General features: G+C 36.6%; 1 protein-coding gene across 1 annotated transcript; it reads left to right on the top strand.

Moving 5' to 3' along the window:
- The first annotated feature begins 1,844 nt into the window (after positions 1-1,844).
- On the top strand, positions 1,845-8,762 carry LOC107588427 (interferon-induced very large GTPase 1-like). Its single transcript, XM_016276507.1, has 3 exons — positions 1,845-2,027; positions 2,392-2,456; positions 3,486-8,762. Exons 1-3 carry the CDS (start codon positions 1,982-1,984, stop codon positions 8,298-8,300), a joined length of 4,926 nt encoding a protein of 1,641 aa, XP_016131993.1. The 5' UTR covers positions 1,845-1,981; the 3' UTR covers positions 8,301-8,762.
- The last annotated feature ends 5,224 nt before the right edge of the window (positions 8,763-13,986 follow it).

Raw genomic sequence — 13,986 nt, 5'->3', positions numbered from 1 at the left:
AACATGAACAATTCCAGACAAGGGAGAACAGAACGGGCTCGAACTCAAATAGGGCAGATAACGAGGGGCAGGCAGGGATGAGGATAACTAATAACAAGGAACAGGTTACTAATAATGGGAAAAGGAACTGGAAGGACCAAATAAGGACAAACAGCAACTAAACAGGAACATACACGTGACAATATTGATATGTGAGTGAATTAATATACTTAAAATATATTAAAATGATAAAAATATTTTTAACACATCTTCCTTGAAAATCAGCCTGAAGCACGTTCATTACATAAATATTTAAAATATATTGCAATAGGTCTACATATGGTTTATAAATAAGATACATATACTTTAAACCCACTAAAGGCTGTATCATTTTACTACATTCTTACAAAACATGCAGGTACAAAACTTACAAGTAAACATATACTTTAAGTAAGAGTAAAATAAGTAGGATTTCTGTAAATACACTAAAATGCCACAAAAAGTATGCTTGTTTTAGTATATTTCTTAAAAGCTTAACGAAGCATATATTTATCGCCAACGTACTTCTAGTATACTTTTTAAAAATATATTAAAATGCAAGTCAATACATTAATGCAGTTCAAGTAAGTATGTTGGGAGTACAATTGTACAAAAAAATATACTATCTGAATTTCAAGTAAATTTTTAAATAAATTTAAGAGTACTTCTTTTTCACCTGGGTACCCTGTTCATCGAAACTCCTGAACTGGTGAGCAATTCCAGCTGCAGTGTTGAACCAATTCACCATTGAGAGTCTCTGCATTATCCTGTCTTCTTGTGCATTTGTCTTACATGGACGACTAGCCTTTTGGGGGGACTTGAATGAATTAGTGTCATTACAAACCTGCAATATTGTAGAAAGCACAGATTTGGAATGACCAGTTTTTCTTGCAATGGCTGAAAAGGTCATTCTGCTGGCCTTCATCTGGACAACCTGCTGTAACAGGGTTTCAGTCACCTTAGAGCGGAGGTATGTTGCCAATTAAATAGGTTTTGTCATACAATTAAGGAAATTAGCACCAGGTTAACATCAATAACTTGGAGGTATCTGAAAGTATTCTCTGATTTTGCTCAGAGTTCTTTTTCAAATATTCCATTTAATTTTTTATACTGTGCTTCAGAATACACCTAATTTATTAAATATGCTTTAAAAAAACCTCCCTTCTTCTCCTGTTAGGAGAACACACCCATTTATTCCATCAATATCAGATTTACTAAATACTATCAATGTTTTGTGGTGTGAGACCTGACCGGTATAGTATTTACATTTCTCTCCAGTGAAATAATGACAGATCCATATCCAGATGATGCTCTGGACATCCTCCCTGGTGAAGATGAGGAGAACATCACAGAAGACATCAACCTGATTCAACCCAGTCCATTAGATTTAGCAAACCCAACTGAATTTAAACTAAATGGGTTTGCACCGGGTCCAGTTCTTGATAACAAAGAGACATGTGATCCAATTAAAAAGGAAGTCAGTGAAGAAACATTTGATATGCAGAAAACTTCAGTTCTGGTCACATCACAAGATCAAACCCCTAAAACCGAAGAAACCAAGGACCACAGTCCTAAAACAAATACATCAGGAAGAGAAAATCAAGCAGATGATGAACACAAGATAAATATATGTTGTCTACAGTATTACAAACCTAAATGAATTTAGATTAAATGTTCCTTATACACTCATTGAATTAATCAATTGAATGAATCTATAATGTCAAAATAAACCACAATTTATGGAATATTTCCAAAACCTTGTTGAATCTAAGCCACACAGAATTCAGTCTGTTCTGAGGGCTAAAAGCGGTTTACCAAATAAAGTAGCCACTGAGTGTACATACTCTGGCATACTTGCAAGAACTTAGATCATGATTACAAGAAATGTACATTCTGTTTATCTTTATAGGATAAAGGAAAGCCGGTAGATGAGAACAACTTCAAACCTGTTGTCAATGCAGAAATGATCAAGGCAACTGTATCATCTGACTCATCATGCAGTGACATGGGTATAACACAATATTCACTGCACCAAAGTACTCATTTACGAATAATAAATGATCAGATTTGTTCTTATATTCTGATACATTCTGATGAATTTAAGAGCAGTTCTTTGGTGTTTATTCAAGATAAACACATTTCCCAGTCTGACCATTGTGTTATTTGGAAATTCTCCGTCAGTCCAATCTGGACATGAAAACCTTCTACTATGTTCTACTAGGATTTCAACAGGCCTTAATGATATATCAGTTGGAAATGTTAAATGTTTGAAAAATGACAGGGAAAAAAAACCACTGCTATAATATAGAATAAGAAATCTAAGTGGTTTAAAAATCATTCATGTAATGTATTATTATTTTTATATTTCTTAAGGTGAACCTTCATTCAATAAAGAAAGAAGAGAGCACTCCATGACAGAGATGAAAGAAACACACATGGTAAATTATGTGCACATAAATTACGTGACTAGTATTTACTTAAATTGATTTAATGGTAAAAATGTTTAATAACATATCATGACAACATACAAAAACGTTTTGCGTGTGTGCGTTGGGGGGAGGGGAGGTGCTGCCATGGTCAACAGCTGACAAGAGAAAGTTATAAAGAATTTAAAGTTAATAATTCAACTAATCTGCTAAATACAGAGAAGTCAAGTAGTCCAATAAGCCCTTGCTGGTAGATACCATAACTATGTTGTCTTGATTCAAAATGCATCTTTCTCAATTTATAGACTTTAAAAATGTTCAGTACTCTAGAACTACTGATAATAATAGTAATTATCAAAAAAATAAATTGTTTCTTATATTGGTAGACTATATGGCTGCTTCTTTTAATTCATAATGTTTTGGTGGTTTAGGGAAAAATTTATTCTAAAAAATATATATATATATATTAATTAAAGCCTTTCCTAGGTTCCACAAATGACGTTTCCCCAGAAATATCATGTTGCAGTCTATGTGTGGAAATATAAGAAACAAAACCATAATGTGTCATCACATTTTTGTGCAGGTTCAGTCACACTTACAGACTACCAGACTTGCAAGATGCATGCGATGCTGTGGGTTTATTACAGATATAATGTCTAAAACAATTTAACTATTTCCAATATAAGGATACAAATAATGCAATATATGCCTCTAAAATGCACCATCCCTTGTCAGCTTTTGTCAGATGGAAAGCATTTTGTATAAGACCACTTTTCTAGACTCTAAGACAAAAAAGTTATTATTGAATTGCGCCCAGGAGGCAACTGTTCCACTTACCAAACCAAAATGTAAAGAAATGAAAAAATAATAATACAACCTATCAATCTTAAAATGAGCTACAAATCCTTTCTACCTGAAAGGTTTGGTTTTCACCATATCATTCAATGGTTCACTTGTTGAAATTGTGTAGAAATAATAATAATAATAATAAATTAGACAGAGGCTGCACATAAATTAACATACTAGTATTTTCTTTCACAGGGACCTGCAGGAGAGCTTAGAACAGAAACAAAGAAACCAAATCAAACAGAAAAAGAAATGATTACAGGCTCAAAAATACTCTTTGACAGACTTCATCTTAAAGGCAGGAATGATCATAAACTGAGAGCTGCAGATGTTCTTCAGATAAGTAAACATTCATTACAGTCCAATGAGTCTTGTGCTGAAGAGGAGCTGATTCAAACTTTCATACAAAAACTACTGATGATGGACTACAGAGCAAGATACATTACTGTTAGAGATCCCAATGAACAAGATCAGATACAAGAAAGACACGATGACTCATCTAAATGTGAGTGTGACATTTTCGAAGAAATGTTTTCGTCTAATGAAGGAACAAGTCAATCTGAGCAAATTCACTCGATGGATGTTCAGATGGCCGTGTTTCATTGTGCTGATGGTTTCCTGAAGCAGCTGATGGTGACTAAACTGTCCCAGTGTCAGTACGCTCTGCCTCTGCTTGTTCCTGATCCAGACACACAACAGATTGAGTTTCCTCTCTGGACATTCAGACAAATCAACAAGAGCTGGAAGATGAGAAACACTAACAAAGAAATCATCAGTCAAACCCAGCCGATCTACAAGGCAGAAACTCCTATGGTTTTTTTCTTCAGGTTTGGCTCTGTGTCTTCATCCAAGTCTCAGTTGATGAACAGTCTGATCAATGAGAAACACAACACATTCTTCCACAGGAACTGCCCAGGCAGCAGCAGAACCAGAGTCCTGATGGATGGATTGGTGGAGATCACCTGGTACTGCCCATCTGGAACAAATGATGATAAATTCACTGACTGTGTTGCGTTCTGTAATCTACACGGTGATGCAGGAGACCATGAGAAACAGCTGCAGATCCTCACTGAAATGGCCTCAGTCAATGTTGTTCTTCTACCACAACTTCAGAAGAATGACAGAAGTATGATAAAAGTTCAAGAATTCTACAAGGACTCAAAGCCACTCATTTGTCTTCTTACTGAGAATGCTTCAACTCTCATTAAGACACGTAAAGGAAAATACAAGATCGGTCTGAAAGACAGAAATCAGTCAGATGTATCTGAAGAACTCAGAAGAGCTATAAATGATTGTCTCTCAGAATTATCTTCCACTTTCAGACTTGAAGATGTGTCCAAACACTCGGACATCAGAGTAGATGCGGAAGATGATGATGACTGCAGGAGAGCAAGAGAAGCAGCACAGCAGATGATACGTTTACTGGAGAAGAAAAATCTTACGGAAACCAAAGAATCATTTCTGCCTCATCAGGGGAAACTGTGGCATCAGTGGAGTCAGAAGAACAAAGAACTGCATCGCCCTCAAGGAGATGATCTAGAAATGGACATCAGTAGAAAACACACAGAAATCGAGAAACTCCGTCAACAGCAGCAGGAATCAGACATCAGTGAGTTTATGAAGGTCTTTATTAAAGTAATGAACTCAGATGCTGCAAATAAGATGTTTTTCACCAAATGGCTCAGAATCGTCCTGGATGAATATACATCAGGGGATCTTTCTGCTCTACATCACAAGTATAATGAAAAGTGGTCAACAGTATTACAACTGAAGGAGAAACATGATAAATCTGAACAACTCAAAGCTGAACAAATCAAGCTTGAGAAAATATCTGAGGAACTTCAAAATGCAACCTTTGGTGTGGAGCACATCATGAGGGAGATCGGTCAGATCTATGAATCATGTTCATCTGTAAAGAAGAACAAGAAAGACCTGAAAGACTTCTCTTCTCTCGCGAGTCTCGCAGCAGAGATGATGATCTCTGGATTTCCACTGGAGCTGATGGATGGAGATGCTGCTCATGTTCCTGTGATCTGGATCTCTGCTGTTCTAGATCAACTCGTCCAGAAACTGGGGGACCAGAGAGTCTTTGTGCTGTCCGTTTTAGGGATTCAGAGCTCTGGAAAATCCACCATGCTGAATGCCATGTTTGGACTTGAGTTTGCTGTCAGTGCTGGCCGGTGCACCAGAGGAGCTTTCATGCAGCTGGTCAGAGTGTCAGACGAGATGAAAACACGGATGAACAGTGGGTCAGACGATATGAAAATAGAGCTGAAGTTTGACTATATTCTGGTTGTGGATACTGAGGGTCTTCGTGCTCTAGAACTGGCTGGAAGATCAACAAGACACCATGACAATGAATTGGCCACATTTGTTGTTGGTCTTGGAAATCTGACCTTGATCAATATCTTTGGAGAAAACCCATCTGAGATGCAGGACATTCTTCAGATTGTTGTTCAGGCCTTCCTGAGGATGAAGAAGGTAAAACTGAATCCCAGCTGTGTGTTTGTGCATCAGAATGTGTCAGACATCACAGCTGGAGAGAAAAACATGGAGGGAAGGAGACGACTGCAGGAGACATTGGATGAGATGACAAAACTTGCTGCTAAAGAGGAAGTCTGTGATGTTGAACGTTTCAGTGACGTTATTACATTTGATGTTCAGAAAGATGTGAAGTATTTTGCTCAGCTCTGGGAGGGCAGTCCGCCCATGGCGCCACCAAACCCAAGCTACTGTGAGAACATTCAAGACCTGAAGATGACTATAATAACTCATGCATCAAAATCACATGGAACGAGACTGAAAGACTTCAAAGTTCGTATTAATGATCTCTGGGAGGCTTTACTGAATGAGCAATTCGTCTTCAGCTTCAGAAATTCTCTGGAGATTTCAGCCTACAGGAAACTGGAGACACAATACAGCAAGTGGTCCTGGAGGCTTCGCCGTGCCATGCTGGAAACTGAGAACAAACTGCACAACCAAATAGAAAATGAAGCAATTCACGAGGTTAAAGAAACTGATCTTCACAAAGAGCTGAAGAAGACAAGTGAAGAAGTGAAAAAATCAGTGTCAGAATTCTTTGAGAAAGACGCAGATGCAAATATACTGATTCAATGGAAAACATCATTTGACATTAAAATCAAAGAGCTACAGGAAAGCATTGTAAGAGAAACAAAAAGGAAATTAAATGAGATTCTTAAGCAGCGAGACCTGAAGAAAGAGATTGATGCTCAGAGGACACATCATGAAAACACTCTCTTTGAAAAGAGCAAAGAACTCGCCTTAAAACGCAAAGACAAAGCAAATGATGAAGAAACACTAAAGAAAGAGTTTGATTTGTTTTGGAACGAGTGGATGAAGTTAATCAGCAGAGACACCCCAACAATCAGAGACATTGACATAATGAGAGATATGAGAGAGATCCTCGGTGACATCTATGAAAGTATTAATGCAGACCACCGGAAGGACAGCAGGGATATTTTATCTGTGCAGAGTTATTCAGATTATGTACAGTTAAAGAAATCAACCAAAATTTTAACAAAATTTCAACAAATGCTGGGTTATGGTCTCTCTGAGGATGAAGCCCAAATAAGATCATTAGTCAATGATGTTGTTCAGCAGACAGACAAAATGATTCAGTCTTTCAACATTTCAGAGATGGGCTACAACATCAGCTACATTCAACAACTCATAGATTACATCAAAGCAAGAGTAATAGAACATGAGGAAGGACCAGTTAAATATGTGTTCAAGAATGAATTCTTCATGGACTTGGTTCTTTCCATCTGTAAGAGAGCAAATAAGATGATCACTGAGCAACACAGAATGTTCAAAGAGGCCAATGATCCTGAAATATATGTTAAGAAGAAGAAGGAAGAGTATTATATTATTTTCCAGAAATACTGTCATGGAGCAACATCAGCTGCCATTTTTGGTGAGATCATCTGTCAGAAACTCAAAGAACCCACTGAACAGAGTGTATACAAGAAGACTGCCAGAGAGTTAGCAAATGATATGAGAACAGACTGTCCATCACTGAATGGAAACAGGTCAAATCTTGAGAAACACATCCTGAAGAAACTGGCAGAAAAGGAGGATTTTAACAAATACAAGAACTACATTCATAATACCAGAGATCACTTCAGTGGTTTCATAAGAGATGAAGTCAGTCACTTCATCACTGATAAGTTCAATGTCCGTGTTTTACCCAAGATGAACAAGAACATTAAACTCCTGGAGCAGAAAATCATGGAAGCAGCATATGAATCTACTGAACATGTTCGAGTGAACAGAGGAGATGAATCTACTGAACATGTTCGAGTGAACAGAGGAGATGCTGGTTTGTGGTTGAAGAGATTCACACAGCAGCTCTCAGATGAGCTGATCTTCTCTGAAAAGGACCTCAGTGGAGTCAGTCATGATGATGTTGAGGATTTCAAACTCCTAGAAGATGTGATAAAGAAAGAACTTTCTTCTATAATGTTAGACATCAGCAGTATATTCAACAAAATAAATTTTCCAGCAAAACTGGAGCCCAAGTTCAGGCCAGATCAGCTTCTGATTGATGACTTATGTCAGTGCTGTTGGGATCAGTGTCCATTCTGTGGAGCCATCTGCACCAACACCATAGAAAACCATGATGAAGATCACAGTGCTGTTTTCCATGGAGTGAGAGGAGTAAATGGGACCGTGTTCAAGGATACAACAAACTTGTCTGTTTGGATCTGCACAACATCAGTGGCAAGCAGTGATCGATGTTTTTATCTCAGTGCCGATGATAAAACATTCCTATATAGTGAATACAGAAAAGCAAAAGGAGTTTATGCGAAGTGGAGCATCACCCCTGATCTCTCTGAACTGCCCTACTGGAAGTGGTTTGTGTGCAGATTCCAGAAAGATCTTGAAAAACACTACAAAAAGACATTTGATGGTTCTGGTAAGATCCCACCTGAATGGAGAAAACACTCAAAACAGAATGCTATCGAGAGTTTGAATCATAAATACAACTAATTTAACAAGTAAAGTAATTTTGTTTAGGTCTATAGACCTCTCATATGTGATATAGAGAACAGAGATTGAAATGATTTTGTTCCTGACTTGACTTCTGAAATCATTTAAACTTCAGCATTAGAGCAGTGCTTTAGTTTCCTTTGCCTTGCCCATTTCAAACGCAAAAGCATTGAAATATAACTATCATACTCATGTTGAACATGCCATGTCCTGACTATGTAAGAGGCTTTTTTTTTCCTTTGTAGGATGTCAGAACTCAGTTGCAAAATTAATCTTCATATGAATGCACAAGCTATATCACAGTGCAATGTATCTCCATGCAATTTTTTACAGACGTTACCATGCTAAACAAGTATTGTCCCATTAGTGTTTTACTCAATAATTGTAATCTGATTACAGGAATATGATAATGCATTTGTTACCGAGATAACATAAATTATGTGTTACTCCCAACCCTGCATGTGACACATAGTTAATGTAAATTCTGAATAAATCTCAGTTACTTCAATTCTGTGTTTCTGTTTAATATACAGTTTAATGGACTGAAACCTACAGTACATATTCAAAATCCATGTCACTTCATATATTCAGATGATCTTACTATGACTACGGATAGCAGCTGCAAGCATGTGAGGTTGTTGTGGCAAAAAAAAAGATACATCTTACATGGATAACTTAAGGGCCATGCTAAATAAAGTAAATGGTCCTCCTCCTGACATAAATTATATATAATGACAATGATTCATTCTCAATGGAACACTTTCTATATCTGCACTATAATTTATGGAAGTTATTAAAGAAAAATTAGTTTATTTTCTATTCAGTGATCATCAGAAAATCAACCTGCAATAGAACAGCTTTGCTTCTCTTCAAATGATACCATAGACAGTAACTAAGGACAATGAATATACAGTGCGTGCATAATTATTATGCAAGTTGATATTCTGATTGTATTTTTTTTTTCAAAGCACATTTTACCAATTCCAAATCACATCAATCGTAATAACTACTATTCATTATGTATTTAATCATTTATAAGTGATATATAATTGTCCATGATGGCTGGAAGTGAAAAACTCCTTATATTCAGCTGTGCATAATTATTAAGCAGGTTTTCTTTTACAGATAAAATGAGCCAAAAAATAGATTAATCTCAGACTGAAAAGACAAAAATTATTAAATGGTCATGAGAAGGATGCAATACTAGAATTTACAAAGTTAAGGCATGATCATTGGACAGTGAAATGCTCATTGGGTCAGTAGGGTCAGAAAAAGAAGAAAAAAAACAGGTGGAGAAGAAAAGACACTCGTTAACTACAAAATAATTAAGAATTACTGTGAAGGATTAGGTGTGAAACCATCAGGAAGCATTTAGTCTCCAGCACCATCATTTTCCAGAATTGCAACCTTCCTGGAGTCTCCAGAAGTGCAAGGTGACAGGTTCTCAGAGACTTTGCTTGGGTAAAAAAATCCTTAAAAATTACTCTCACTTAATAAGAATAACACGCTGAAGTGTTGTGGAATATGAAGACTGATTTTTATAGGATTTATGGACAGATAAGTTATGAGTGACTCTTGAAGGACCAGCACCACATCCTCTTGTACCACTCTTTCAAGAATTTATCTTCAAGAATCTGCCAGTTTTGAGACTTCACTTTTATTCCATCTCCTTTCCTGAAAAGTCTGTCTTGCAGGGATGGACTAAAAATGATCTCCCAAAACCTACTGCAAGATTCTGGAAGATAAATTCTTCAAACAGTGTTCTCTTAAACTAAAAAGAGAAAAAGACAGGATTGGTAGGAACGTTAAAAATTAACATTTTAATAAATACATGACTTACCTGTTAAAAGTATGTTGACAGTCTATGTAGTTGGATGGCTGAGCTCCAGAAAATCAGTAATGAGCCATCTTTTTTTACATTATAGGGTTTTGTATTAAAACAACAACAACAACAGCATGTAGTGTGGATAAGGTACATTTTTATTGACATGTCAATACATTATTAGCCAAATACACTTATAAATGGCAATTGACACTGAACATTAATAAATACAGAAAGAAGTAAATCACACAAAAAAAATAGATGTGATGAAGTTCCAGTGAAATATCTTCACAATCCTCTTTGATGCCTTTAAGTCAATAATTTTGGTGTGAGTGAGTGTCAGTTTCTCTGAATGATAATAAGGTTGTAGGATGTGATGCATCTGAAATATACAATTGAGATTAGAGTTAATTAATTAATAATAATAATAATCTAACAATATGTATTATATACATTTTATATATGAATATATCTATATTATAAATTCATTGTCCCTGTTACTTACTTAGTGGAGAATAGGAAAGAGGTTTCCACAGCTTAACAGATCTGCTCACACTTACATGTGACCCAAAAACTAAAAAAAGAAAAGAACATGTTTGTTTGGAAACCAGTTACAATTGTAAAGTTAAATTTGTATTTAAATTTAAGAAAGCTTTTTTTTTTTTTTTTTACTTTTCAGCAAATTTCCTATTATGTTAGTACTAACTGCCTTACATAATTCTATTACTATTAAAATTTGTATTTGGGTTTATGCATAAATGCACACAGTCACAGCTATTTCATGACTTGATGTGAAGCGCTCGCATACTATTTTTGGTCTTCATAAACAATTGTTTTACATAAACAACTGGAAAGAGACTGTAACTCTAAACTCAATGGTGTATTTCAGATGCATCACATCCTACAACCTCATCATCTGCAGAGACAAACTGACACTCATTCATACCAAAATACACATAATGATACATTTAAAGCATCACTGAAGATTGTGAAAATACAATATTTTACTGTAACTTGGTCTTCATTTCACTATTTTTAGTTTCTGTTTTGTTTTTCTTCTTTATTTATTTATGTTCAATGTCCATTATCATTTATTAAAGGGTTACTCCACCCCAAAATGAAAAAGTTCATCCTTAATCACTTACCCCAATGTCATTCCAAACCCGTAAAAGCTTCGGAACACAATTTAAGATATTTTGGATGAAAACCGGGAGGCTTGTGACTGTCCCATAGACTGCCAAGTAAATTACACTGTCAAGGTCCAGTCAGAGACAGAATAGTCCATGGCGGCAAGCTTGCTTAGTAATATCGATAGTAACAGCATGTTACTGAGCCTTTATTGCCACAAGCATGTTGCAAACCTAAATTCGATGAGCTTGCAACAGTGTGAACTTCTACCTTTGGTGAAGTGTAATAATAGGTGGGAGTAATCACATAAATGCATTTAATAAGGAATACACGTGTCTTGAGTGAACTGAATTAAATAATACACAGAATCTGATGCAATCACATTTTTTTAGAGTCCATATTTCTCTGCGCATTTAAGATGTCCTTATCTTCAGGCCGAACATAGCATTCGTAAGTGATGGAGGACCACCTCCCAATAGCTTTTAATGTGGGGATCGATGTGAAGGATCCTGCCGTCGTTGCTGCTCCGATACGGAAAGAGTGTATATGATACTGGAGAGAGACCGCAGAGCACGCATATCGTGCAAAGTCTTGCTGCAAACCAGGATCTTGTCATGGCTTTCCCCTTGTCAGTGATGAATAGAGGTTCATGAATTTGTGTACAACATTTTTATTTTCTCTGACTCTTTTTTTCTTACTGTGTTGCATAAAATATTTAACAAATTTTGTGTCAAGATAATTCATATGAATTCAAGTCAAAGTCAATAAATTCAAGACTCTTGACAAGACGAATGAAATAATATACAATTTTGTGCAGACTACACTTTTATTTGTTAGCCCATCTCTCTTTCTTTCAGTAGCGGAAATTTAGAGATTCTGGAAACGAGATCTGTAGTAAAAAAAAAAAAATGTGTATATATATATATATATATATATATATATATATATAAAATTCCCTCTTTAGGTGGCTCTTATGGGGGGGATTTTTTAATTTGAGGGGGGAGTTTGGGTATTTTTTTTACATTTTTAAACTACAATCATCCAACCTAAATGTTTTGTCACCCATTTGTGTTTTTCAATTTATAATGTTGTTGAATCATATTTATATTGTGAGGAAGATACTTTGATTTTTAAACTCTGAATTGAATTAATTTTAAAGGGATAGTTCACCCAAAAATGAAAATTAGCCCATGATTTACTCACCCTCAGGGCATCCTAGGCGTGTCTGACATTCCTCTTTAGGACGAACACATTCAGAGTTATATTCAACATTATTATATTAACGTTCACAACAAGGCCGAGCGTATGACGTAGGTGTAACGAAAGGCGCAACATAAGATCTGGGGAGAGAGTGACGAACGTGGATGCACAGAGGAGAAAGCAAAACAAAACACCTGTCAAAAACTTATTTAAACATCCCGGGTATTGACACGAACACACCATTTTAATCAAAACAGATACAATTTGTTCACGTGGTTTCCTGTGCCATAAACAAAACTTGGTTCTCACGAGATTACATGTTTCTCCCCGAAGCTTACTCTCGCGAGACCACAGTCTTCTCCCCGGATTTTATGTTGCGCCTTTCGTTACGCCTACGTCATACGCTCTGCCTTGTTGTGAACGTGCCTGCTTGAGCGACCGGAAGCTGGACATTACAGTTTATAAAGTTTTAAGAATCTACATTTTTGTTAAACTAATGCATCATTTAGCTTCAGAAGGCCTTTATTAACACACTGGAGCCGTGTGGAGTAGTTTTATGATGGATGGATACTTTTTATTCGGATTCAGAAACAGGGGTACCATTCACTGCAATTATTACAGATTGGAACAGACAGGACAATGTCGAATATAACTCTGAATGTGTTCGTTCTAAAGAGGAATGTCAGACTGGATGCCCTGAGGGTGAGTAAATCTTTGGCTAATTTAAATTTTTGGGTGAACTATCCCTTTAACTAAAAAAGACAAGTAAACAGTCAGTAATAAAAGAAGAATAAATAAATGACAAGCAACGGCACAAACAAATACAATAACAATATACAAATAAAATGAACTGTGCTTTAAGATTTTCTGGTAGGTATAACAGTAATATTCAGGTACAGAAATACCACAGAAACTGAATAATCTATTTAACTTTAAAATAACACTGGTTAGTCTTTAATGTATAAATAAACATTAGTGACAGACAGCAGCAGGTTTATTTAGGTTGCTGTCTCTTTAAGACCTCATGCACGGATCTATCTGTTACACACAAGTTCCCTTTCATGGGAACTTCGAACTGCGTCCTCTAGGGGTCGTTATGGGGAACGCCTCATCGTGACCCGTGTCTGAAGCATACATTGAAAAAACACCAACTCGTTGGCCGGCGACAGCCATGACGTCACTACCGGTGCGACTATAGTATAAATAGGCGCCGGGAGCACACATCATTCTCTTCTTCATCTTCACTTGAAGCGTGCAAAACTAAAATTCTGTGGTAAGAGCGATCTCTATTCATCTCATTATGGCGAGCACTAGCAAAGCGTTTAAGGATGTGTGCATCCGTGTTGACGTTGTTTAACATCTGATGACACACACGATCAATGCGTTATTTGTTTGGGCGAAGAGCACACACACGATACCTCCGAGGGGGCAATCGGCGTGCACTGCGAGCATTTTTTCCCAGGGAAAAGCTCCGCTCTCGTTTGTCTCTCTTTTCGAGGAAAGCGGGGCAGCCATCTGCTTCCCGCGGTTCAGGAC

This window comes from Sinocyclocheilus grahami, unplaced genomic scaffold (genome assembly GCF_001515645.1).
Source record: "Sinocyclocheilus grahami isolate Dianchi unplaced genomic scaffold, SAMN03320097.WGS_v1.1 scaffold103.1, whole genome shotgun sequence".
NCBI lineage: Eukaryota > Metazoa > Chordata > Actinopteri > Cypriniformes > Cyprinidae > Sinocyclocheilus > Sinocyclocheilus grahami.
Note: the sequence above shows the minus strand (reverse complement) of the source record. Positions and strands in the feature narration are given on the sequence as shown.